We start from the raw sequence: 27,061 nt of genomic DNA, 5'->3' as shown, positions 1-27,061 counted from the left end.
ATATCATAGTGCCGTTTTTAAAAAATACATGTAGCAAATTGCATCTACCTTTTACACTGAACATGTTATGATATAATTCTTATTCTCTCGAATTTTTCAGCTGTGCAAAGAACTGTCTGAGTTTGGAGATAAGATGAGCATCTCAGGCACAGGCAGCAGACACTGTAATACGCTGCAGATTTGGTCCAGCTCTAATCAAGGCCACATCTACATTGTTGTGAAATAGACTCATCCAGGGCTCAGACTTCCCACAGTGCTGTAGAGAAGACATACAGGGCCCAGGGCCCAGACTGTTGCAGGCAGATGGACATGGGTGTCTGCTGCCCAAATTTATTTCCTTTTGTTCTATAAATGATGTGCAATTCAAGATTTTTCTTTCTTAAACTTTATGAATGTTGAGTTTTCTTGTTGGTGAATAAAACCAAGACAGCTTTGTGGGATAATAACAACAATCCCAGGAATTTCAAGGCAAGCCCTAGGCGTATTGGTTTGCTCTCTTCTGGCCTCTTAGAGGGACATGTAGTGCCCTCTAGTGTCAAAGATTCCAGCAGTTCAAGGGGACGCCCGCTCTGAGGCTCCAGCTTCTAGGGAGCTTGGCCCAAGCTGTGCCTCTCTCCGGGGGCAGTAGGTGGCTGCTTCCCGCAGCTCTCCAGGCGGATCTACGCAACTATACATGAAGGCAGACTGTTATCTACGGGAGACATGCAATGTGGGAAAAGCACGGCTTTTCCCTTAGATTCCCATTTCTGGTCTATCAGAAAGGGTCTGGGAAGATGGCTTAGTGGGTAAAGATGGCTCATGGGGGCCTGAGTTTCAGTTCACAGCGTTTACATTAAAAGCCAGCCATGGCGGTGTCCATACCCTGTGTGGTAGGGTGGGAGGAGACAGGAGGACCCCCGAGGCTCAGCCAGCCAATCTAGGTTAATCTCCAAGCCCCCAGTTTCACCGAGAGGCCCTGCCACAGAAACAGATCTTCACCAGGGTCATCTGGAAGAGAAATGGCCAAGTAGATTTCAAGAGCATCGTGAGGCCTTACCTTTGTGCTGTGGGAGATGAGGTAACACAATGGGGAGGGCACAACCCAGAAAGGTAGGGTGTAGCCGAGGGATGTGCAGCAGTATTTACAGTGGAACCAACTCTGACTGTTCTGTGCCCTTGACTCCAAACCTGGCCTCTGGTTCCCTTAAGTCTGTGGGTCGCTAGGTGAGACTTGAGAAAATGTCAATGAATCCATTAGTTTTTCTGTGTTGGCTTCATTTCTAATTCCATCTGTGATAGAAGTACATAAGTAAACAATGAATCATGTTAAGTGATGTCAAAATAAAGCCAGGCTGTCTCCGTCTTAGAAAAGCAACCAGAAGGAGCACTCTTGGCGTAGACGTCTCTCCAGATCTCCATGGCTGAGTGCCAGTGTTGTGACACCCATTGCCATTCTTTAAGATATTGTCTCTACTTTTTGTTATAAAAATAATTTAATTCTTAAACTTTCATTTATTTGTGTGTGGGGGTAGGAATAGAGGAGTGCTTTGGGACATGTGCGTGTACTTGTGGAGGTCAGGGGACAATCTTTTGGTTTGGATTCTCTCTTCCCACCTTTACTTGGGCTCTAGGGACTCCGCCTGCCAGGCTTGCTGAGCAGGTGCCTTTACACACAGAGCCATTTCCTTGATCCCGAAAGAAACAGTTTACAAAGTAATTATGGATCAATAAATGATGATGTCTGGTATCTGATAAGGGAGACAAATACACTTTTAATTATTATCTAAGATTCTGAATGGCGATAAAAATCAAAGTCTCAGTAGCCCAAGATGACGTCAGGGCAGGGCAAAGGGTACTGACAAGGACAGTCCTGTGATGGAAGACTGATTCTGATGAGGGCAGAGCTGTATCACAGTCTCCACCAGTGTGGCAGAGTGCTTTTGTGTACCCTTTGACAGTGTGTCTTTTGGGCAGACCAAGCCTCCAGGTGACCGGTAGGAAAACAATGTCTCCAAGTAACATCTGTGCCCATATGCACTCAGCTGTATGTCAAAGAACCTTGAGGTGCATTGTGTTAGAGACATGGTAATGCAATCAGGAAATTTAAAAGTTGCTTTCAGCTAAACTATTGTGTCAGAATAATTACTCCTCTTTCTTTTTTAAGAAAAGCATGAGTAATACATGAACAGATTTAGGGTCCACAAAAATGGTGTTAACATCCCAGGCATTCAGGGATGAGGACAAGCAAGTTTTGCACAAACTTGAGACTATGTTGGATGTTGAGGAAGTCATGCTTATGGGAATTGTTGCTTCATTTGAACCCACAGAGCCGGACCGATGCCCGCCTCACCAGTGAAGGAAATTGCAGCATGGGTGTTGAAAGTTGAGGATTTAGTATGTGATAACAATTTCCTCACTTTAAATTAGTTCAAATCGACCGAGAGGCTGAAGACTGTATTAACCACTCAGAGAAAGTGTTAAGCAATAGTTTCTTACGTGGTAATTTGATTGTTTCTTAATGACCTGCTGGAGGGTATGGCAAGTACAAACATAGACACATTCGTAGGCTCACACACACATGCACATACTCATGCACACATAAACACACAGGCATACACACATACACACATATAAATACACACATATACATAGACACATGCATAGATTTCTACACTCACACACCCATAGATGTATACATACTTGTACACACAAATACTTGGACATTCACACACATACATACATACACTCAATGCACACACACACACACACACACACACACACACACACACACACACCTAAGCATGTCGCACACTGTAAATAGAAAGAGTCTTCAGCCAGCGACTGGGAGACAAGACCTCGATTCTGACAGCACCTTCGCACCCCGCCCTGTTCTCAGGCAAACCCTCTCACTGATGTAGATGGGAAAGTTCCACAGCGTAGTGGAGTTTTCCATTGTGGGGCCAGCTGCAGATGGCCGATTCTTATCTCTAATCTCAGGCACGTCCCTGGCAAAAATCCTTGGGACATCCTTCTTGCAGGGTTCTTGTGAACAATACAAACAGTATGCATTTTAAGATTCATGTGTCATCTGAGGAACAATGTACAACATTTGTTTTGTCCTTAAAAAGCCTTTTTTTTTTTCGCGTGCACGTGTGTGTGTGTGTGTGTGTGTGTGTGTGTGTTGTGATTTGACTAATTTGACATGGGCTTCCTGAATGCTAAGATCAGTGGTGGGTCAGAGCCCCGTCATCCTGGCTTTGTAGTGCCGACTGGAGTTTCTGGTGGGAGAAATGTGTGTCACTAATGCCATCAGGATGAACTGTTGGATGGATGGCCACCATAACACATAAAGGTGTCTTCTGGATTTTTTACTAAAATTAAATTTTTAAAAAAGAATGATTTTTTGTGTATTTAAAAAGAAATGCTCGTGGTTGTTTTTTTTTTTTTTTTTTTTTTTTTTTTTTTTTTGTGTGTGTGTGTGTGTGTGTGTGTGTGTGTGTGTGTGTGTGTGTGTGTGTGCTATGTGAGAGTGTGTAATGTATGCAGGTGCCTAAGGAAGCCCAGGGGATGTCAGGTTCTTGGAGCTGGAGTTACAGGCAGTTGTGAGCCACCTGACATGGGTGTTGGGAACCAAACCTCTGCAGGAGCAGCAGGTGCTCTCAGCTACTGAACCATCATCTCTCCAGCCCCAGCGAAGTTACATGTTTTGATATGAATGCACGAAGGGTCTGACAACCAGAAGCACGTGTGGTCTGTGCACACGGGATGTGCTTACATTCCTCAGGTATTTGCAAAACAGTAAGTTGCATGTTACTTAACCACCTTTAATATAAACATTTAGCAATGCCCATTGCAAGGGTTTTGAAGATATAAGTGAAAGAAAGAAGATGGGAAAAGGAATCAAACAAAGATTCTCTGTATTGGCGTTGGGAGGCCAAGCTTGCCCGTCTCTCTGTCTTCCCCTTTAGAACAAAATATATCTATGAAAATTTTACATGGTGATTTTTAATTTACCAGGCAGCACTTTTCCATATCAGTAAGTATTCATACACTATGCAGTTTTCCTACCTCTGTGTGTGTTTGTACACATGTGTGGCGGAATCCTCTTCTAGTGTTGTGTACTTTATTCCCTTGAGACGGAGTCTCCTTGAACCTAGACTGCACTGTCTTCCTGTCAGTGTGACTTACAGGTGGCCAAGGCCATGCCCTGTTTCTCATGTGGGTGTTGGGGATCAGAACTCAGGTTCTCACACTTGAGCAGCCGTGCCGTTCCCTGCCAAGCCATCTCCCCGCCCTGTCCCTGCCGTATTGTTGATGATGATGGATATTCCATTTTGTAGATGCCTGAAACGGGGGTGATGAATACGGAGGCCATGATTCTGCTCTTGGCCGCCCCGTTACAAGACGTTCCATTGTTCCTTTGCTGTGGTCGTGTTTCATTTGCAGGGCTCTGCTGTCCTCCGCCACAGTGCTCTATGACGCGCTGACCCACATGCCGAACGTAATTAATGAGGTCACAAGGCCAAGACCATCACAGAATCAGAGGCATGGCTTGGGGACAAATAAATGATAGAGTTTATTTGTTGTGATGGTACGTTTGTGCAGTTTTGTGTTTTACACGATTTCCTTTTTGCTTTGGAACAGCTGTGAACACAGTCATCCGAGGGACCTGGCTTTGTGAGTGATGGACTCACTCATGGTGGAGAACTAAAAAACAGACTGTGCCATTCATTTACGGGTTTTGCTGTCCGTGACTGCTGTTGGTCCAATAGAGTGTTCCTGTGCTTTAAGGAGGGAGAAAAGGGAGCTAGCCCCCAGCAGCTGTCAGGTTGCTCTCTAACTGGAACTGTCTGGTGATAGCGTCCCTCGATGTAACATCTTGGGGGAAAGGCAGCCAGTTCTGCAACTGCTGGGTGGCCAGGAGCCAAGGCCACAGGAGAGCTCAGACATAGGGTCAGGGGCAGATGAAGTAAGCTTCCCCCGTCTCAAATAACTCCCAGGATAAGGTTTGGAAGTGGCACCAGGGTGTTCTAATAATAAGTGCTCTTTATGCTACCAATAGTCAAATAAGTTTATGGGAAAAGCTCTTGCATTCAATATTCTGGAATGACCCAACTTGAAGGCAATTTTGCTGTTCTTGGCATCGAGAATTACTCTCTTTGAAGGTAAAAATCAGCTAAGCATTTTGTCACTAGAAACAAGGGATTTTTTAAACAGAAGTGGTTGCCATTTTAAAATGTGGCAAATTTTATAACTCCAATCCCCAAATTATTATGCTGTCTGATCACTACTTAGACTTTTGTTGAAGTTCAAAATTAGGCACAGTGAGAGATACAGGTAGAATCTTTAGAAATTAGATAAAATAATTATAGTGTCTGGTTTCTCTTATAATTGTCCAAGCAAAGAATTCAGTCTCTAATAAAATAGTATTTTATCAGCTAGTAAAGGGTATATGTATTGTGCATAAGTAATGGAGGGTTGGGCAAATGGTGGAGATTATAGAAGACTGAAGTGTGTGAGGAGGTCTCTCTCTGTATTGTGATTTTTCCTCTAAGATTGAAATCATTTCAAAGTCAAAGTTAAAAAATTTTCTTGTGACAATTTGGCTTGGATTAGACGAGCACCATAGTGTCTGTCCTGGGCAGGCCGTGGGGGTTGTTAGACCTCTGTAAAGAGCATGCTGCCCTGCCATAGGACACAGTCACGTGCCTTGTCAGCCCCGGTGGGTCCAGGAGGCAAGACCATCTATGGCTGTTTTATTGCAAAGAAGTCAGCCCTTTAAAAGCCCCCACACAGTAAATCCACACGGTGGACCTTCCCTCTTACAGAAGGAAGCAGTGAACATTTCAGATGGCTGCTTCACAGGAGAGAAAAAAACAACCCAGGGACATGGAGATCACCCAGCATCCTTAGTTTGTTTCTTTTTCTCAGCACTTGTGGGAAGCTGCCGGGATGAAACAGCTCAGAGCTTTGAGAATTTTAGGGGAAACACAGTTGTAGTCAGCCTGCCATCTTACTCATTGTTCAGAGATAAAAAGAGCCGGAAATCAACATTCCCTCAAAATGTAGGTGCTGAGAACCCATCAGTCTCCAAGACTTTTTACCAGAATTATACCGGAATTGGCGTTCTTACGTATTTTTCTTTCTTGCCTTTACTTCCCTCCTCCTGGTCCCACCTCCTTTTCCCTTCCTGCTCCTCCCCTCTTCCTCCTCCTTTTCCTCCTCCCCTCTTCCTCCTCCTTTTCCTCCTCCCCTTCTCCTCTCCTTCCCTCTCCCTGTCTTTTTGCACTGTTGGGGTTTGAGCCCAAAGTTCCTGCACATGCTAAGCCGGTGTCGGACTACTGGGCTCCACCCCCCTCGTCCTCCTCCCGGTCCTTCTTTCTCCTTCGTTTTGTGTCTTTACTCACAGGGATGGAGGAGGACGAGGGGGCAAACGAGAGAAACGGGCTAGTGTGTCGAATCTGGGCAGAGCCGGCTCAAAGTCTGAATGAATTCAGTTCACTGCCTGTCTACCCCAGTCACCAAGACTTGTCCGTGACTCAGGCTCCGGTCCATTGTGTTCCTTGGGTCCCCGTGAGACCATGCTCTATGCTGGCCCAGCTTTCACGTGGTTCAATTCAAAGCAAACTTTTGTTTCTTCCACAGAGCAAGTAATTTCCTGAAAATGAGTAATTAAAGGCCTGAAACCCTCTAAGGAATGTTCAGGCCTGTGTCAGCTCTACCTCCTTCAGGGGAAGGAGAACTGCCCTGAACCTGCAGCCTTGGGTTTTATGCTCTTATGAAGAACTTCTCAGGTACCTCAGAGTTCTGTTGGAATCTGTGGTCGGCAGCATGGGTGTCCATCAGCAAGGCATATGTCCTAGAATGTGGAAACTAGTTATTTGTGTGTGTGTGTGTGTGTGTAAGCATATGTAGTGTATATGCCTATATATAGGCACATATGTTTGCTCAGGTGAGTGTGGAGGCCAACAGTCAGCCCTGGATGTTATTCCTCAGGTGATGGTCTGGCACCAGCTGATTGGCATAGGCTGGCTGGCCAGTGAGCTCCAGGGATCCCTTGTCTCCGACTCCCCATGTTAGAAGTGAAGGTACGTGGCACTGCACCCAGCTTCCTTCCCATGGGTCTTGGGGATGGAACTCAGGTCCTCAAGCTTGCACAAGAAACACTTTACTGACTGAGTTATCTCCCAGCCCCTTAAATACGTGTTTGAAAACAAGATTTTGATATGTGTCTATTTTTTTTTCTTTAGTTTTCTTGGTTACCTTGATTCCAGCGCCTTCATTTTCAACTCATTTCTCGGGGAGCAAATAATAATGCCTTCTCGTGTTTGTAAAGAGAATTCTTGAAGCAGTTTTGGAATATTCTATGGAGACATTGAATCAATGGAGGCTTTTGAGAGCCGGCCAGCAAATTGTCCTTACTAAACATGACCGTGCAATAACATGAAGTAGGTCCTAGCTGGCTGGTGGCATTCCCGGGGAGGAGGGGGCTGTGAAGCCCAGGCATCCAGGCTGTGAGGTGCCTTCCATCTCCCATGTGCGGCCATGCAGAGCCCCATCACATCTGTATCCTGCTTTGGTCTGGTGCAGCCTGTCACCCAGAGTCACACAGGTCACACCTGCTGTGACAGTCCCAGCCCCAGCCAATTGATGCCTTTTTTTTTTAATTAAAAAAAAAATCTCCTGGCTGCATATCATCAAGAAAAACAACATTGTTTTCAGGGTCTCTTATCTCTCCACTCCCAAATATCCTGTTTCTTTGGGCTGGGCAGCCAGGACCAATAGAAACCTCTTCCTGCCATTGGCTGACTTCATTTCCCAGACTTAGCACAATCTCATCCGCTCAAACAACCTCATCAAAACTACTTTCTGGTCAGAGAGAAGCAATAATTATCATTAACATTTATTAACGATCAATAAACTTGATTGCATTATGGCCAGCACTATTAAGGTAAGGAGAGGGTTCCTCTACATTTGACAAAATCTTGCTCTTCTCGCGCTTGGCTTCCTTTATCAAGGCAGATAAGTTAGGGTTGGGCAACACCCCCCCCTACCACAATAGAGGACAACAAGATTTCCTTTGCGCTGCCTAGTAAATTTCCTTTTTCCTACTCCGACCATCCGCAAGGCTTAAAAACTTCAAACTCAGAAAAAAATTGGGGTTTCTAAATTCTCTGTTGAGCGCCGTGGATTACTTTTGTGGAGGCTTTTTGGAGCGCTTCTGAATTTTCAGATTCTTTACCTGTTGCTAACGGTGTCTGGATGTGGGTCTGAGGCAAAGCGACAGGCGCAGAGGTCGGAGGGCAGGGTCACAGAGACAGGCTTGTCCATGGCGAAGGTTTGGATGGACGCGCTTCAGGGACTTCTCACCACCAGCCGCGCCAGCCCGTCCCCGTGGAAGTGAGGAGGCGCTCGGTGGCTGTGGGTAACAGGACGGACACATGTTGACTTGAATTGTGGGACCTCCGTGCTGAGAGGACTGAGCCGTCCCAAAACTCAAATGGTGGTAACGGAGTGTGTTGGTGTATGTGTCTATCCCAAATAAAGCACCTGTCCCTCTGTGCACTGTATGCTTTCTTCCTAGTCATGTGTGGTGTGTGGGGACCGTGAAGCTGCGGTCTGTTGGTCTGTTCTGTGCTGTGTTTGGCTCTATGTGTTTTCTTGTAAATGCTTCTGGAAGACAGCTGGTAGAGTTTACCACGGAGACAAATCTGCACGGGTGGAGACTTAAATGTGGGCTGGTTGCTACAGACAGCTGAAGCCGAAATAGATGTCAGTGGAAGTACTGGTGCTCTGAGGTGGCGGGTCTGTTAAACTACATTCCAGGCCGCCAGGCTTTGGTGACATTTGTAGGAATGAGGAAAGTCAGCAGCCTACATAAAGGAAGCCAAAGAGTGTGTTATTTGTTATGTCTGTAGTTCTGTGTCACAAAGAGGAGACGTGACCGTCTGTCCACTAAGAGTTCTGCTTAGCTTGAAAACTCATGAAACGTGGGCTTTGCCCACAACTGAGATGAGGCGTTAGAAAATGCTCTTTGGTTTAATATCCGTCGCGTTATGTATCATGTAAGCTGTGTTTCAGAGTTCCTTCCAATTTTCAGTTCTCAGAAACTGAAAATTTATAATATAATATAATATAATATAATATAATATAATATAATATAATATAATATAATATAATATAAGGCTCACAGCAAAGGCTGTCATCTTAGTGTTTACTTTCTCTGGCTTCAAGGATTAGGGCCAGCTGCAATAGTGTGACCTAGAGGGGAATTTTAACATTGGGTCTGATACATTCTACTTTCAGATAAATGAGTAGAAATGACTTGACTTTTATAACCCCAAATTCTGTTTTTTGCTTTCTGCTTTAGATTTTTAATTCTTATCCATATTTCAGAACAATTAAATCAAATATTCTTTGTAAATCTTAAGTAGCTTGAGTAGAAGCGTATGTGGGCTCCTTCCCGCTCCCCAAATCAATGCTTTAAAGGGCACAGAGAGAGGAGGCCGCCTTGTAGAAGGCGGAGTACATTTTGACAAACACTCCAATGTGTTACACTGTTTTGTTTAAGATCCATGTTTATGAAGAAGTCGCTTTTGAAGTCTGAATGCATTTTTATCTTTTGTATACATTTGGGGACAAGTGCTTGTGATTGTGTAGGACTCTGTGCATGGTTGAATTCTGTGTTACATGACATTGTATGTCTCCCTGTGACAGAAATGGCTTCCAGGGAATTAATTCTTTAAGGCTCCCTGTCAGAGCAGTCTCTCTTGACAGGCGACTTCTTTGAAGTTCAGCTTTCTGTGAGGTTTCCTGGATAAAGTAATGGGATAGTTTTATGGCTTTGTTTATGGAGTGGGGGAAAGGCCTTGAGTCTGTTGACTGCAGTTTTAATTACACTAGTGTGAGCCTCAGATCAGCACAGGGAAATGCCCTCTCCAGTTGAGACAGTCCCCACAGGGGTATTTTCCAATAGCAAATACACTTGGAGTTTTGGGTGTTTCAGTAAATAAATCATTGAGTCCTTTCGTTCACAGGTATGCTGTGCTTGTGAAGTGGGCACAGCACTCCAGCCTGGGATTCCTTCCCTTCAGGCATTCTGCCTACGCCGGTGAGGCTCTTTGCTGGTAGTCTTACCCAGCTCTGCGGGTCTGAGTTCAAGAACGTGGTGTTTCAGTGGGGGAGAGGTGAAGGTATCTTAGGAACTTAGATTTCTCTCTGCACATTGACAGGCTTCAGGAACAGGTTGAGGGTTCTAAGAAAAACATGTTAGCAAACGAGCCAAGCGTTTGGAAGGTGGCTCTGAGGGATGATTGACCCTGGAGGCCGCTATTCCTCACGTAAACCTTCAGTCAGGGGCTTAATTCAGCCCTCTGAAGATTTTTCTGACCTTGTTGCAATACCCATTGCCTTTTGGGTAGCCCAAGGAAGCCCGTAATCTGCACACAGCCTGCATTTAAAAATATTTGGCGGCGGGAGAGTAGGGGAGTGGGGGGAATTGAATAGGGTTCCCACAGAAAAACAGTCTAACCCTGAACAATTTGAGACTGGAAATCCTAAGTTGAAAGCCTTGATTCTAGAATTGAATCTTTCAAGTGTGTGCGTGTGTCTTTGCATGTGTGTGTGTATGCACGTGTCTTTGCTCGAGTGTGTGCGTGCGTGTGTGTGTGTGTGTGTGTGTGTGTGCGTGTGCGTGTGCGTGTGTGTGTGTGTGTGTGTGTGTGTGTGTGTGTGTAGTATACATGGAAGGAGCATGTTCTAACAGCAGCTTGAGTGGAACCAGCGTAGGAGTCAGACAGGATCTGGAAATTTCCTCAGGAGGCCCAAGGCAAGCAGCTCTCGATCAGGCTCTGGACAGTTGGAAAGTTACTGAGCAGGCCCATGGATGGCACTCTGACACGGGGGATGATGAGGGAAAGGTCTTCTCTGCGTGGGCTTTCATGGAGGTGGCGAAGCAGCTAACTACAGCTGTGTTCCTCACCTCCCTCTGGGCATCAGGGGAATGGGCAAGGCCTCCTTCTCGGGGATTCTGTGACGGTGGAGGAAACTCCAGGTGCCGAGTGCTGTTGTTCTCGCTTGGTAACGGCCACATCCCAGAGCAGCCCCCAGCCCCCACCCCTGCTTCTGCCCTGGCCTAAGTGCATTGAAAAGACAGCATCTCAAAGATACTCACTGTGTGCACTCGGGGCTATTCTCAGACCCTCTGCAATACAGCACACTTACGTCTGCACATGCGTGATATAATGCCTGTGTGTATATGTCTGTGTGTGTGCACCTATGTCCACCTGTCACCCTGACTGGTGGCCCTGGTGAGCAGAATCGAAAACAGATGAATCTCTGGGTGTATCCCCCTGCCCCCACCCCATTTAACACACTGCAGGACTCCCACACCCTGAGAATGTTCCAGAACAAAATGATGTCTTCATCATCTGTATCTCCTTTTAACTCATTAATTTTTTTTTTGCTTCTGAAAAAAGCAGACTCTGATTTTTAAAAACATATTCCCAAGCACACTCATACATTCTCACCAATGTTTCTTTAGAAAGCATACATACAAAATAAAATTTGAAAAACCAACGATGCCTTCAGGAGAGCATTACCGGTGCATTCAGAACTTCTGAGTGGGTTTCCTTCAGCTGAGAGGCACTGATTTAGCTACTGGTGCTCATGAGACTCTGAGGAGGCCTACGGGAGGTTCCAAAACATACAGTCTTGGCAAAGGAAATTTGCAGAGATGGTCTTGACAGAGTGTGGTTTCACACTGCCCTGGTGGGCCTTGTCCATTTGCTACGGAGGCTTCTGCTTCCTGCCCTGCCCTGGGATACTATGAGATCACCCCAGAGGCCATCTCTTACTTTATGTGGCCCCAGACACACTTGCATTTGGGGGCTCAACTATGTGACCCCAGCTTTCTCTCCATCACAGTGGTGACCCTTCCTCATGCTGGTGTGAGCCGGCTCTCGGTGAATGGCGGGTGCCACGGCACTCAGGTTATTGTCCCCTTTCATGACGAGCTGCCATGCTTTCTGATGCCACTCTGTGCTCTGTGTTTCGCATAACCCAGCTTCAGGAGTAAAGCCCACCGCCATGGGCACTGCCTGGGTGGTTTCATGGACAGAGCGAATGGCGGGGTCTCTTCCAGCTTTCATAATTGTAGCCGCCCAGCCTGTGGTGGCGTATACAGGGCTAGGGAGAAGGTGGGAGCGCTGAATGGCGTCCATCGAAAGGTGCCCAAGAAGTCGGTTGCTCAGGTGAGGGGGGCCAGCCTGCTGCCTTCACCTGTTCTTGGTGAAGAAAGACCATGTGTTTGGTGACAGCAGGAGGCCTGGGTTGTGTCTTGTTCTTGTCTGCTAGCACAAAAGGAAGGACCCTAGGGCCGGGCGGTGGTGGCGCACACCTTTAATCCCAGCACTCGGGAGGCAGAGGCAAGAGGATTTCTGTGAGTTCGAGGCTAGCCTGAGCTACAGAGTGAGTTCCAGGAAAGGCACAAAGCTACACAGAGAAACCCTGCCTCGAAAAACCAAAAAAAAAAAAAAAAGACCTGGGATCCTCCACTACCCAATTTTCTCCATAAGCTTTTAGGGGAAAATGTAATTTGGCTTTGTACAATTTACAGATGGAGAGTGCAAGGTATTCCTATACGGAAAGTGCAAAGATGTTCCAAAGTCAGTTTAGTTTCTCTTCATCCCAGCAAGCCACAGTGTCTGCCGACCTCTGGCATGGTCTTTCTGATTGTGTGTGCCTGTTAGTTCTTCCACATAGCTAACTGTTCTGCTTTTTGCTCTTGATACTAATTTACACACATTTTACCACCCTGTCACTACATGCTTTTCATAAACATCATTTTTATGCTTTTTAAAATATAAAATCGATGTTATCATTTTTTACAACCAGTGTCCTGCTGCAGGAAATAGCCTTCCTTCAGATTTTCATAAATGCAGGGCTGGGCAGGCCCTCTCTGATTTCTAGAAAACACATTTTGTGGGTGTTGTTGCTTAGAAAAGAAACTTTTGAGTATGCATTTCTTTAATACCTTTGTCAAATTGAAACTGTGTCAGTTTCACGGACACTTGCCAGCTTTCCCCTAGAGGGAGTGACCAGCAGCTACAGCCCCTGGAATATTTTGATCTAATCCACATCATTTGGTCAGGGAGAAGGGATGCTCATTTTTTTTGCATTTTGATTGGAGTTTGTGTTTGTTTTAGCATCCTGTCCCTTTCTGTGTGAGCCTGTCTCAGTTGTCCTCTGCGACCTGTGTTATCCTCTTGTTCAGGCTTCTACTTCCTGGTTGATCCAGCGCGTCCCCTACTGCTTCTCCCATGGCCCCGGACGGAGGCTGGCGGTGGGCGCAGCCTGCCTTCTCCAGTCCCGAGCTGCTCCTTCTGTTTCTGGCCCCCTCTGCCCACGGCTCGCCTTTGTGTGTCTGCGTCTGTGTTCTTACGAAGTCACAGGGCCTTGTTCTTGGTTAGAACGTGCACGCGTCTTGGGCGTTGTCTGCAGTGGCTGGAAGACTGTAGGGGCTGACAAGTACAGGAACAGTGTTTTAACTAAAGTTTAATTATGATCGCCAAGAAGAAAAGAGATAATTATGTAGTCATTGTAAAGTCGTATTTCTTTAGTGATCTCTCTCCCACTGAGATGAGTTAAATGGACTTTGTGTTTAAAGGCACATAAAATGCTTTAAAGCACATGGCTCTGGGACATTGGAGTTGTGAATCAGTTTGACACCATCTCCAGAGCTGCCTGGCAGGCCTTGTGCTAAATAAACGGGCGTGTGGTCTCACGCTCAGAGCGCTTGTTCACAGATGAGGGTGGAAGCTTCGGGAAGGATGTGGATCCATCCATCTCCTTTCTCAGTGTCCCGGTGATCTCCTTATGACGGTTGTTTCCTGTGTCCTCAGCACTAGGTTTCTCTGCAGAGAAGAATGGTGTGTTAAATGATGTAAAACACATGAAGACGCTGGGTCATGAGTTCTTATAACTATCTACTCTGCCATCTGTTCTTATGTGGAAGAAAAAAAAATCCCACCAGCAGCTGCTTGGCCACACGAGGCGGCTCCCCAATAAACTGCTGGAGACTGAGGGCGGCATGTTGCCTCTTCTGTGTCGCCCTGATGACAGGGATTGTTTTGGGTTGCTGTTTTGCTTTCTGAGTCTTTGAGATGATCTCACTCTGTAGCCCAGGCTAGTCCAGAACTCTTGGCAATCCTCCTGCCTCAGCCTCTCCACTGTGAGGATTGCAGGTGTACACCACCATGCCTGGCTTAAAGAAATATATGCAAAGTGTGATTTTTTTCCCCCCGAGGTCCTGGGGATGGAACCCAGGGCTTTGTTCATACTAGGCAAGCACTCTACCACTCAGATCTACTCTGCTCTAAGAATTCTTTCCTTATTTGGCAGTATCCAAGGGGCAGAGGTTCCTGATTCCAGGTCGGTTGGTGACTGGCTCACATGTCCCGAGTGAGCCCAGGTGTCAACTTCCGTGCTCTGTCTTGGGCGTCAGTAGTGAACACTCGGGTCAGAGTTTTCCGCTCGGCCCTGCAGCGTCGTCTTTCGGCAGGGTGTTGGTGGAACCCAGCCCCAGGAGGAACAGGTGCCGTGCTGTTGCGTGCAGATAAGTGCTGAGGGTTCCAGAAAAGAAACGCCAAGAAAGCCAAGTAAAATTATTTATGTTTTAAAGTGCCACATCAGAATCCAACCATAACATCAACAGCGCTGTTACTTCAAACACTTGCTAAAAACAATGCGTGCTTAGTTCTGGAAAATACGATAGGGACATCAAGCAGAGATGCTCCAGGTTGTGTGTGTGTGTGTGTGTGTGTGTGCATGAATGAGTGTGTGTGAGTCTACGTGCACCCATGCGGGTGTGCGTGTGGCGACCAGAGGTCAAGGCTAGCTGTCTTCCTCAGTTACTGACTGGCCAGTGAGCCCCCCAAGTCTATCTTCACCACCCCACTGCTGGGGTCCACGTTTACAGGAGTGCCAGGGATCTGAACTTGGGTCCTCAGGCTTACATAGCGGGTGCTGTATGCACTGAGCTGTCTGTCACCCCAGCCCTCAACAGTCTTTCTTCCGAAGCATCCACATCTATGATGTACCGTTTCTTTTGCTGCGTGAAATCACGGTGTTACAAATCACACACAGGGCCTTTTCATTTCCCTTTCTCCTGTTTGATAAGTGTCCTCATGGGTTCAGCTCTGAAGAGAGCCCTTCACGCCCCCACATGGATCCCCAATCAATTGATCCGAATAACCTCAGCCCTTTTGGCATCCTGTTCGGCATTATCTTTTAAATGATCTGTTTATTCTTTGACAGTTTCATATATTTACACAATGTATATTGAGCATATTCATATACAACTTCCTCCCTCCACCTACCCCCAGCTCCCCACCCATCTCCCTCCTAGCTTCATGATCGTTGTTGTTGCCGTCAGTAGCCGCAAGGCTGGTTAATACAGTCCATCTGGGCGTGAGCGTGCGGCCATACTTGATAGCGCGTTCATGTGAGCGTCGCTTCAGAAGAAGAAGAAACTATCGAAACAACAGTTCAGAATGTGTCAACAAGGTGAGTTCATGTCTCAATTTGAGGCAGGTTTCTTAAGACGTTGCTTTAAGAACATGTGGTTTCACGTTGCGTGGCTCTCTCCTTGGAGGTCCTGTGTTTGTACAGTGGCCATCAAGAACATGAAGGCTGCCCAGGACACCACAGCCCACAGTCGTCTGTGCCAGGGAGGCGCTTGGTATTCTATTTCTTCGTACCATTGTTGTGATGGAGTCCGTGGGAAAGGATTGATTTTACCATTCCTGCAGGGGACGGCAGGCACAGAGGGGCCACAGGAGAGGGGACTCCCTGGGAGAGGGTGGTCAGATCTTCAGCCTGGCACAGTGGGACCTCAGCAGGTAGCTGGCCTCCCTGGCCTTTGTTTTTTAGGGGTGGGAAGAGCAGAGCTGGGATGCAGAGCCGATCCTCTTTGGGTTTCAGTAGCTCTGTTGATCTCAGGACTCACAAAATGGTGCCTCATGAGACCTGGACAGAAGGGAATGTCTGTATGCCTAGACAGAAGGCTCCCAGCAAGGATTCAAATTCTGTCCCTTCTGTTCCCTGGTCCACAACAAGTCATAGCCTGTTTCGCCTGGCATTTTTCACCTGGAAAAACCATCGTTCCCACTTGTGTTACCGTAAAATGGACCGGGCGCAGGAGCGCAGAACTCGGCAAAGCATGTGGGGGCTTCGGTCCTCAGTGGAGGGGGGACGTTTTCATCCACCCAGGCCAGGGTCCCATCTGAGATGAGTGACAGCAAAGGATATGAAATTGCCCACCAGTGAATCCCGCTTTTCCATATTCGAGGGGCTTGTTTGATCTTTTTCTCTAAGGAGCTATTTTCTCTGTATCATGAGGTAAAAGTTCTGACAGAAACAGCCAGTTTCCAGTTGGTCACAGCACTGTGTGCTGGAGGTGGCATGCCCCAGTGCCGGGAAAATGCCAGATGGTGTATTTTCCCGACTCTTTCAGGGCATGTCCCTCTTCTCTCTCCCTCTCCCTGACCCACACCCCCCTCTTTTCTTCTCTCCATCCCTCCTTCCCCCCTTCACTCCTTGCTCTTCTCTTTCTCTCTTTGCAGCTCTCTCTCACTCACGGTGAATGCTGCAGGGGCATTGAAAAGCATAAAACAAGCAATAGAGCAGAAGAGGCCCCTGCCTGAGTGTTCAGGTGACCAGTGTCCTTATTGGGTCTGGTCTGCTTATTGCTCTCATCCTGGGAACTTGGACAGAACAGTTTTGTAAAGTCTCAGTGTTAAAAAGCAGAGAGGAAAGCTGGGTGGTGGTGGTGCACACCCTTAATCCCAGCACTCAGGAGGCAGAGGCAGGCGGATCTCTGTGAGTTCGAAGCCGGCCTGGGCTACCAAGTGAGTTCCAGGAAAGGCGCAAAGCTGCACAGAGAAACCCTGTCTCGAAAAAAACAAACAAACAAACAAAAAAACAAACAAACAACAAAAAAAAAAGCAGAGAGGAGATTGCCCAGGAGAGGGCCTCATGCAGAACTCATCCACATGCATGGCTTTGACTTCTACAGTTTCTCTTCATCTTTGCGTGGATGCTTAGAACCAAGACCATATTTGCAGCCCCAGAAAATTCAAACATTATTGAACGTCAAATTCAAGTGACTTTTGGGGTTATCTGACTCTAGGGGTTATTCTTTCCACCGACATGAATTAACACAGATAGTTTTGTAGACCTGGCCTATTTTTATTCAAAGAAAATGAAGCATGAAGCTTCTAAAAGAGAAATAAAATCTGCTTTGCTGCTTCATACCACGGAGAGGATGTTGCCTGTCTGACACTAGCCCTGCCTCTGCCCCTTTGGCTGGCTGGCTGCTGAAGCATAAGCCCATGGCAACTCGTTTTTTAAGATGGTGGTTATGAGAAAAGAACACATACATTTTTTTTAAGCCTTGTTCTCTGGTGATGGAAAACATCTTTTTTTAGACCCTCTGTTTACTGCTTTGGTAAACAGTAAAATGCTGCTACAGCAATCACCTTGAGGATAAATGGCTTGTAGACAGACACTTCCTACCCTTGCTTCCTGCCCTGATAGCCAGGCCAACCAGAGGCGCAGGCGCAGGAAGGGCTCCTTGTGGAAGCTTCCTGTCCGTGTGCTGCTCCTTCCTTAGCGGGACGGAGGCCTCCGGATTTTCAAGGGAGGATTCTGTGTTTTGTAGCAGGTGAAGATACGAAGCTTTACTGACTTCTGTGTCTGCCTATCTTGGTGTTATCTCGTACACAGACAGGACAGTGCTGTGTCCTGGGTGGGGGCGGGTGGGTCTCTCGGCCTTTTGAGTCCTGGAAAGAGGTTTATGATTCAAGTCATTGTCCCCGAGGTTGGATGAAAGGCATCTTCTAGTATTGCTCCATTTAAAGCCATTGTGGAGCTTGCTCTCTTTAGTCAGGCAGAAATCACCAGATTTGGATCCAAAAATTTTCAGTTCACAGTTTGTTCTCTGTGCCGAGCTTATGCCAGTTATTAAATCCCAGGGAACGCATTGTTTAGGCCCTTTGAAGCAAAGCAAATAAAACCACAAAGCACAAACACTGAACGATAGAGAGTCATCCATTACCCATCTACAGGATATGTCCTTAGCAACTGGCCCTTTTGTAGGGGGAAAATATATCAAGTCAACAAACAATAAACTAAACAAAATAAATAGCACCCGAGAGCCTGCAGCTCTAGCCCTGGCAAAGCCCCAAAGAATGGTGTTTACAGGCTCAAAACAGGGAAACCTGCCGCCCCCACCGAGCCTCCTGTAGAGGTTAGAAATAACCACACCCTGAGCAGCCCCTCACTGCCACCCCTACTCCCACCCCTGATCCTGATGTTGGACCTTAGACAAGGCAAACATCTCCAGCAAGCTTTGCAATGCAGTGAGAAGGACACCAGGGGGGCCCTCTGGCCCTGTAGACACAGGGTCCATAAGAGATGGTGGCTGCCTCAGTGGAAGCAGAGACTAGACCTGCCTCTCTTTAAACTTGTTTGCTAATCTTGTTGGAGACCTCTAAGCCTAGAACCTCAGTGTCCCCTGTGAGTGAAGACAGCCTCTTCGTATAATAACACCACATCAGCTCTCTCCCAGCATGATTCCCCAGAGGCCACCTCTGCAGGCTTGCAAAGGGCCTCGGGGTTGGTAGGACACCATGAATGGTGGCTGTGTGATTCTGGGGCCTATGGAGAGTCTTACCTATTGGGGTTCCTTCAGAAGACCACCCACACTATTGAGGAGGGATTTTGGTCTTGGTTTGTTGACCTTGCCTGGACGGATGCAGGCTCAAAAGAGCTGTTGAAAAATATCAATGAAATGTCAACAGTGATAAAAAAAAATTTTTCTTCCTTTTTTTTTTTTCCATTTCAAAACAACTACATAGAAGCTTAGAAAATTAAAATTCGGGTTTGGGGATTTAACTCAGTGGTAGAACGCTGGCCTAACAAGTGCAAGGCCCTGGGTTCGGTCCTCAGCTTCGAGAAAAGAAAAAAAAAAGAAAATTAAAATTCAGAAAAGAAACTTTGAAAAAACCTTATATCACACCATCAAGAGTCTGCTGGCACTTGATTCCTTTCTGATGTAGGGTTTTTGTTCTCCATATTTGCAGGTAAAACATTTGGAAACGAAACTCATTTAAAAATAATGATTTGCTACTCACTTCCTTTTTCATAGGCTCCTTTAGAAATAGAAGCCCATGTTGCCTTTTTTCTTTTGTCTTCCTGTTTTGTTTGTTTGTTTCCAGGGTTGGGAATTGATCCCAGGACCTAGTGCATGGGAGGCAAGCTCTCTGTCAACTGAGCTATCTGCAGTCCTGTGACTGGTTTAAAAGCTTGATGTGTGCATGAACACTGAACAGCAGGGTGCCTAGGTGTGCAAGGGTGAGCTCTGTGGGTACTCACCCTAGCTTCTGTGTTTTGAAACTTTAAAAATTATTATTATTATTATTATTATTATTATTATTATTATTATTATTATTATTATTATTTTGGAGTGGAGGACCAAACCCAGGGCCTTGTGCTTGCTAGGCAAGCACTCTACCACTGAGCTAAATCCCCAACCCCTAAAAATTATTATTTTTTAAAAATATTTATTTTTATTATTTTAAAAAAAGTATGTGTGTGTGTGTGTGTGTATGTGTGTGTGTGTGTGTGTGTGTACATGAATGCAGGTGCCTGCAGAGTCCAGAGGTCTCAATCCCTGGGAGCTAGAGTTACAGGTAGTCACAAATCATCTAATTTCGGGAGGCAGAGCCAGGTGGATCTCAGTGAGTTTGAGGCCAGCCTGGTTTACAGAGTGAGATCCAGGACAGGCACCAAAACTACACAGGGAAATCCTGTCTCAGAAAAAAAAAAATCCACACCTTTCTTCAAAAATGGCTTAAATGATGACTTGGCATTTACTTTGACTTTTGGTTGTTTATGTGTAGGTATATGACGTGAGTCTTTGCACACATTAGATATTGATAAAGCTACTGTACTCAAGCAAGCTAATATGTCTGCTGTCTCCTATGGCTACCCAGTGTGTATGTCAAGAGCAAGAGTACCCCAGTTTAGTGTGAGCAAAGTCCCGAAGTCCAGCACCGTGTCCCCAAGCACAGCTCTGTGTAGTTCATGTTCTCTAGACTCCACCATCCTTCATTCCGGATGCTGTCTTCCTTTGGACTTCGTCCTGCCATTTCCTTCTGGACCCATGCTCACTGTTTTATCTTTGGTTTGATGTCTGTGCACTTAACAGTTGTAGATTCTGCCTGTGAGCAAGATCATCCAGTGCTTTCCTTCTGTAACTACCCTGTGGTACTTAGCATATTGTCTTCAAGATTTCTCCACATTTGGACAAGTGATAGAAAATCCCTCTCTCTCTCTCCTCTCTCTCTCTCTCTCTCTCTCTCTCTCTCTCTCTCTCTCTCTCTCTCTCTCTCTCTCTCTCTCTCTCTCTCTCTCTCTCTCTCTCTCTCTCTCACACACACACACACACACACACACACCCTTTTTTGGTAAATGTTTCATGTAGCTCAGGCTAGCCTGGGATGATCTATGTAGCTAGTGATGACCTCCAACTTCCGACCCTCCTCCTTGCATCTCAGGTGCTGAGATTTGAGCTGTGTGATGCCATGTGTGGTTTACACAACACTGAGCATTGAACCCAGGGCTCTGTGAACACCAGGCAGGCATTCTGTGGACTGAAACACATGCCCAGCCCAGAATGTCACTTTTCAAAGATGAGTAGCATCTGTACGTGGCACAGGTCCTTCCTTTGTTCCCCCACAAAGGCTGTTTCCATGTCGTGTTTTAGGTGAACAATGCTGCAGTGACTGGAGGCTTGTGGGTGTCTTTATTGACTGTGGACCGATTCCCTTGGGTGTATAGACAGGGACGGTGGAGCATATGGTGTTCATATACTTGAGAACCCCCACGACCAGCACCCCGCCCTCAGCATCTCTTGTCTTTTGGTAGGAGGCATCATAACAGGTGTAAAATGACACCTCATTGTAGCTGTGGCTTTTATTTCCACAAACACTAGTTAGACTGAAATCTTTCTATTTACCTGTTGGCCATTTTTAGGTCTTCTTTGGGGAAAGGGAAATACCTTTTCAGGGTTCTTTGTGAATGTTTTTGCTGGTAGACTAATCATAGGACTACCCAGAGTCTTGTGGGGTTTTGAGAGCTGCGAGTACTTCTTTGGTGAGTGCATGCAGTCTCCTCCAGGCTGTGGATGGAGACTCCCCTGCTGGAAAATTCCAGCAGAAAGGCAGCATCTGAGCAGCTCTGGGCGGCGGCATTTCCTTCCGTGACATGACATTTGCTTTGAGTGAATGACAGCACCTCCCACTGTTCACTTGGGGTCTGCATTGGGTCCTTGGCATGTCCGTCAGCTCATTGGCTGTAGTCCTTTAACTGTATCTTGGGTGTGAATTAATGAGAAGTTGCGCTAAGTGTGCAGTGGTGGAAACTTTTCACCTCTTCTGTGGCTGTAGTCACTCCTTTAAAGTTTCAAGGACTCTGTCACTTAACCTCCTAATTCCTGGTGCTGGTCTCCATTCCCTGGTCCACAGAACAAGTTTCCCCATCAGTTGGAATCTGTCAGGTGACACCACTGTAGTTTTTATATTATTTCTACAACAGATGTGATGTAAGATCTATATTAGTAGATCAGTTTCCATATTTAACTACAGAATAATCTACTTTTTAATGGAGGTTAATTTCAATAACAGAGAATGACCAGTTTATTAAATTTAAAATTACTTAATGGAATGTCAAAATGTGCAAGTATATTATTTAATTTGGTAAGTCTTATGGCTTAAATTGCTCTGTAGAAAATGATGGAATAGGATGTTTGGGAAGTCGTTCAGCTCTTAAGGATGATTGCTGCTTTCCCAGAGGACCTGAGTTCAGTTCCCAGCACAGCATCGGGTACCTGTGACTCCAGCTCCAAGGGATGCAACACTGAGACACTTTCTTCTACTTGTCCGTGGCCACCTGCACACATGTGACACACATTCATACAGAATCAGACACAGACACACCTATACACGTAAATAAAAATAATAAAAATGGATGAAGAAAATGGTAAAAAAAAAAATGTCATCTTCCATGAAATGAGGTATTCTGTGATCCTGGCTAAATATTTTTGCTTAGAAAATAGTAGATTTACATGTAGTTTTCAGAGAAAAGTTACAGACAGGTCTCATGGACTCTTTTCCTAGCTTCCCTGAAAGGTAAGATTTTTAAATGTGTTCATTCTTTCATAATCTCGTGCATCTCTAAGGTACTTTGACCATATCCTCCCATTTTCTTTCTCTTTTCCAGCTCCCACTGACTCCTCCTTTCCAACAAGTTCCCCCCCCCCCACTTCCATGTGTGTTTTGGAATCCCTGTGTCAGTCAGCAGTGTCTGTGTGAGCAGGTGTGGCTTATGTAGGAGAGGATTGCGCCCGTGGCTGCACCATTGGGGCAGTGGATCTGATTAAGGTTTTTTATTTTTATCTTTATGGACATTGTCCAGTTGATCATGAAGGAATTCGCCTCTTGGTTGTCTCCTAGCACAGGGAAAGATCTGTCGGTAGATGTTTACTGAAGGAATGATAGTATGAGGAAGGGATCCAGTGCATGCGAAGGAAGTCTTTCCTGGATGTGAAACTAGCTAAAACAGGTTCTAGTTTGTAAGGAATCAAAGGGAAGGAAATGACTTTTATTCAGGAATCAAAATGTTGGAAGAAACTTGACTGGTCCCTGAGAGCCCATTGTGTCCTGAGCTAATTGCATTTTGGATCTGTGCACTTAATTGTTCTTGGATAATTAAAAGAGAAGCAGGGCTTTGCTGGAGGAACAGGTATGCATGGGATAATCATGGAGTAATTTGCTTGCAATTATTGGTTGGAAAACATACCAAGGAAATTATATTTTAACTTCCTTTTGTTGTTTCATTTTAACTTTTAAAATAGTTTTTTAATTAATTAATCTCTTTCTTTTACATTCCGACGGCAGCAGCCTCCCTCCCTCTTCTGCTTCCACTCCCTCCCCCCCCACCCACCCACCCCTCCTCCGTAAGAAAGAGGCAGGCCTCCCAGAGGCCTCAGCAAAGCACGGCACAGCAAGCCTCCATAAGACCAAGCACCTTCCCTGTGTTCATGCCGGGCAAGGCAACACCGCATGAGGAGTAGGTTCCCCAGAGCCAGTCAAGGCCCCAGGGACGGCCTCTGCTCCTCTTGTCAGGAGTCCCACAAATAGACCCAGCACAAAACTGTTACATGTATGCAGAGGGCATGGGTCAGTCCCATGCATGCTCTTGTAGACTCTGTGAGTTCCCATGAGCCAGACTAGTGGTTTCTGTGGGTTTTCCTGACCCCCCTGTTTCCTACAACCTCCCTTTTCTCATCAGGATTCCCCAAGCAGGCCCCAGTGTCTGTCCTTGGGTCTCTGAATCTGCTTCCATTGGTCATTGGATGAAGCTCCTTGGACCTGGGGTAGTGACCAATCTGACCACAGGGGATGGCCAGCTCAGGTTATGCATCCTCTGCTGCCAGGGGTCTTAGCTGGGGCCATCCTTGTAGACTTGTGGGAGTTAACCTTGCATCAGGCTCTACCTGACTCTGTAAAGGCCCCCTTTCTAGTCATCTTTCTCAGCACTGTCTCCCTCTTCTCACCCCTCAGTCTGATCCCTCAAGATCCCATCCCTGTCCAACCAGGAGGCCTTTATTTCCCCTTCCCGGGGAGATACATGCGTTCCCCACCCCGCTTGGGCCCTCCTTGTTACTTAGCCTCTCTAGGTCTGTGGATTGCAGCCTGGTTATCCTTTACAGTTAATATCTAATTATGAGTGAGTACCTACCATGTATGCCCTTCTGGGTCTGGGTTACCTCACTCAAGATGATTTTTTCTGGTTCCATCCGTTTTCCTTTCCTGATATCATTATTTTTTTAACAGCTGAGTAACATAGTTGAGCAAGTGTCCTTGTGGTATGATTGCTCCATCCATTGGGTATATGCCCAAGAGTAGTATCCCTGGGTCTGGAGGTAGATTGATCTCCAATTTTCTGAGAAACTTCCATACTGATTTCCAAAGTGGCTGTACAAGTTTGCACTCCCACCAGCAATGGAGGAGAGTTCCCCTTGCTTCACATCCTCTCCAACCTAAGCTGTCTACAGTGTTTTTGATCTTAGCCATTCTGACAGGTGTAAGATGGAATCTGAGTTGTTTTGCTTTGCATTTTCCTGATAGCTAAGGGCAATGAACATTTTTTTAGGTGTTTGAAATTCTTCTGTAGAGAATTCTCTGTTTAGGTCAGTACTCCATTTTTAAATTGAATTATTTGTTTTTTGTGGTTTTTTTTTTTGTTGTTGTTGTTATTTTGATGTCTAGTTTCTTGAGTTCTTTATGTATTTTGGAGATCAACCCTGTCAGATGTGGGGTTGGTTTCCCACTCTGTAGGCTGTTGTTGTCCCATGTATCCTGTTGACAGTGTCCTTTGCCTTACAGAAGCTTTTCAGTTTCATGCGGCCCCATTTATTAATTGTTGATCTTAGGTGCTGTGCTGCTGGTGTTCCCTTCAGGAAGTTGTCTCCTGTGCCAATGTGTTCAAAGTTGTTCCCCACTTTCTCTTCTGTCAGGTTCGGTGTGGCTGGATTTATGTTGAGGTCTTTGATCCACTTGGACTTGAGTTTTGTGTAAGGTGATAGATGTGGATCTATTTGCAATCCTCTGCGTGTTGACATCCATTTAGGCCAGCACCACTTGTTGAAGATGCTTTCTTTTCTCCTTTCTCCCCACTTGGTTGAAACTCAAGTGTCCATAGGTGTGTGGATGTATTTACTTTATCAATTCCATTGATCCACCTGTCTATTTTTACAGCAATGCCATGATATTTTTATGACTATAGCTCTGTCATGGAGCTTATATTGGGGATGTCGATGCCACTGGCAGTTCTTCTATTGTACGTGATAGTTTTAGCTGAGTTTTTTTTTTTCTCCATATGAAATTGAGTACTGTTCTTTCAAGGTCTACAAAGAATTGTTTTAGAATTTTGATGGGAATTGCATTGACTCTGTAGATTGCTTTTGGTAAAATGGCCATTTTTACTCTGTTAATCCAACTGATCCATGAGCATGGGGGATCTTAACATAGTTTTTAAACAAATACAGATTTCAGAAATCTAAAGATGTGTGTACCATTTGTTCCCTACAGAGTGGTGATGCCCACTGGGACATGAACTGGATGCATCCTCCACTAGTACAAGGGTAGATTCTCCTAAGCAGAGAAGCAAAGGTGTGCTCAGGCACAGGGTTTGACATGAAATAGTCTACAAAGAAAAATATGCATTCTTCTGAGGAATCATGGCTCCCTGGTTACTGTAACCAGGGAGGAACTCAACTCTTGGCGTAAACCCACCACTGAGGAAAGTTTGACTAAGACTATAAGGCAAATGTCTGTTCATGTGATACCCTAAACTGGAAACATGTTTTGTTGTTGTTCTAAACAACTGCTGCATTAGGATATCAATACCCACCCCCCAACACCACTCCCCTTCCTCCCGCCGCCGCCGCCTGTGACAAATCCCACCCCACTGACTTTCAGACTTCACGCTTCTATTCTCCCATTTAGGGAGGATAGGTGTCCCAGTTGTCCTGGCAGGGCAGGCTTCTCACGGAGGTTCTGAGGGGGAACAGACCCCATGCCTCTTCTCTGGCTTTGATTGCCTGCTTGGGATGCTTGTGGCTCCCTTCATTCTGTTCACTGACTCCTGTCTGTGTACTGTTCTGCCTCTAATAAGGATGCTCTCACAGAGTCTAGAACCAAGCTTAACTTAGTGTGACCTCATTGCAGCCATTCATTACACTGGCAAGTCCCATCCTCTAAAGAGGCCGTACTTTGAGATCCCAGGTGGACGTGGATTTGTAGGAACACCTACAAACACAGGATTTGTTCAACCACCATAAATAAGAAGGTGATGGAGGTCACGGAGGGCTGGCTGCATACAGTCTGTTGTTGGGAGAGGCTCAGGTCACTGAGGTCCCTATCAGGTGTAGCAAGAATGCCAGGTGTCTTACCTTCATGACTTCACACCAACCGCTTCTGTGTAAACAGCATTCCAGAAGGTAGGAGAGTAATTCGTTTTATTAGGAAAAGAAAATGAAATGTGGTAGTGTGCCTGGGCACTGCCGCAGTGTTAAATCCTGTGTGATAATCAAAGTGAAATCACTGTAGGGCGAAGCGTTCACCCGGCGGCTGGTTCAGTTTCAGAAGATACCCAGTGGGATGCTGCGGTTTCTCTTATCAGTTGACTGAGTAAAGGCAAGAGAAGTGCAAGGCAGACTCAGGGCTCCATAGACGCCCCCGGGTTTGCTGCCCCAGCTGCCAGTCATCCTTCTTCTCTTTGCCCCGCCTACCAGGGTAGATGAGTGTGCTAGTCACCTCTTATGAAAATGTGGTTGTGTGGCTTTCTTCACAAAAAGACTTTGTGTATAGTGTCCTCTGTCCAAAGACTGAATTCATAAAAATAGGCCCACATGCTAATTGCCAGGCATCATCTCTTTGTTCTTGCTTCTGTATCTTTGATAGCTGCTGAGGAATCACACATGCAGAGATTTCATTCTAGAGATGGGAGCTGCCTGTGATGCTCAGGTGCTTTGTCTTCAGAAGTTTCAACTTAGTTTCTATGTTCAAAACCTCATCTTGCCACTAATAATGAGGGTTCTGTAAGATTAAGAAACGGGTTGTGGGCTGGGCTGGGCTGGGCTGGGCGGTGGTAGTGCACGCTTTAATCCAGCACTCGGGAAGCAGAGGCGAACAGATTTCTGTGAGTTCAAGCCTGGTCTACAGAGCAAGTTTCAGGATAACAAAGGCTACAAAGAGAACTCCAGTCTAGAAAAAACAAAGAAAGAAAGAGGGGGGAGGGAGGGAGGAAGAAGAGAGGAAAAGAAAGAGAGAGAGAGAGAGAGAGAGAGAGAGAGAGAGAGAGAGAGAGAGAGAAAGAAAAAGGAAAGGAAGGAAGGAAGGAAGGAAGGAAGGAAGGAAGGAAGGAAGAAAGAAAGAAAGAAAGAAAGAAAGAAAGA

General features: G+C 46.0%; 1 protein-coding gene across 7 annotated transcripts in view; it reads left to right on the top strand.

The window, feature by feature from the left end:
- The first annotated feature begins 7,773 nt into the window (after positions 1-7,773).
- The window catches only part of Erg (ETS transcription factor ERG), a 100,508-nt gene continuing 81,220 nt past the window's right edge, over positions 7,774-27,061 (top strand). For 2 of the 7 annotated variants that reach the window (XM_076549286.1, XM_006981361.4), the window contains exon 1: positions 7,774-7,930. In XM_076549286.1, the coding sequence (XP_076405401.1) occupies positions 7,913-7,930 (18 nt within the window). In that variant the 5' untranslated portion in view covers positions 7,774-7,912. The other 5 variants (XM_076549288.1, XM_076549285.1, XM_076549289.1 and 2 more) reach the window with 4 other exon arrangements.

This window comes from Peromyscus maniculatus, chromosome 12, assembly GCF_049852395.1.
Source record: "Peromyscus maniculatus bairdii isolate BWxNUB_F1_BW_parent chromosome 12, HU_Pman_BW_mat_3.1, whole genome shotgun sequence".
NCBI classification, from domain to species: domain Eukaryota; kingdom Metazoa; phylum Chordata; class Mammalia; order Rodentia; family Cricetidae; genus Peromyscus; species Peromyscus maniculatus.
Note: the sequence above shows the minus strand (reverse complement) of the source record. Positions and strands in the feature narration are given on the sequence as shown.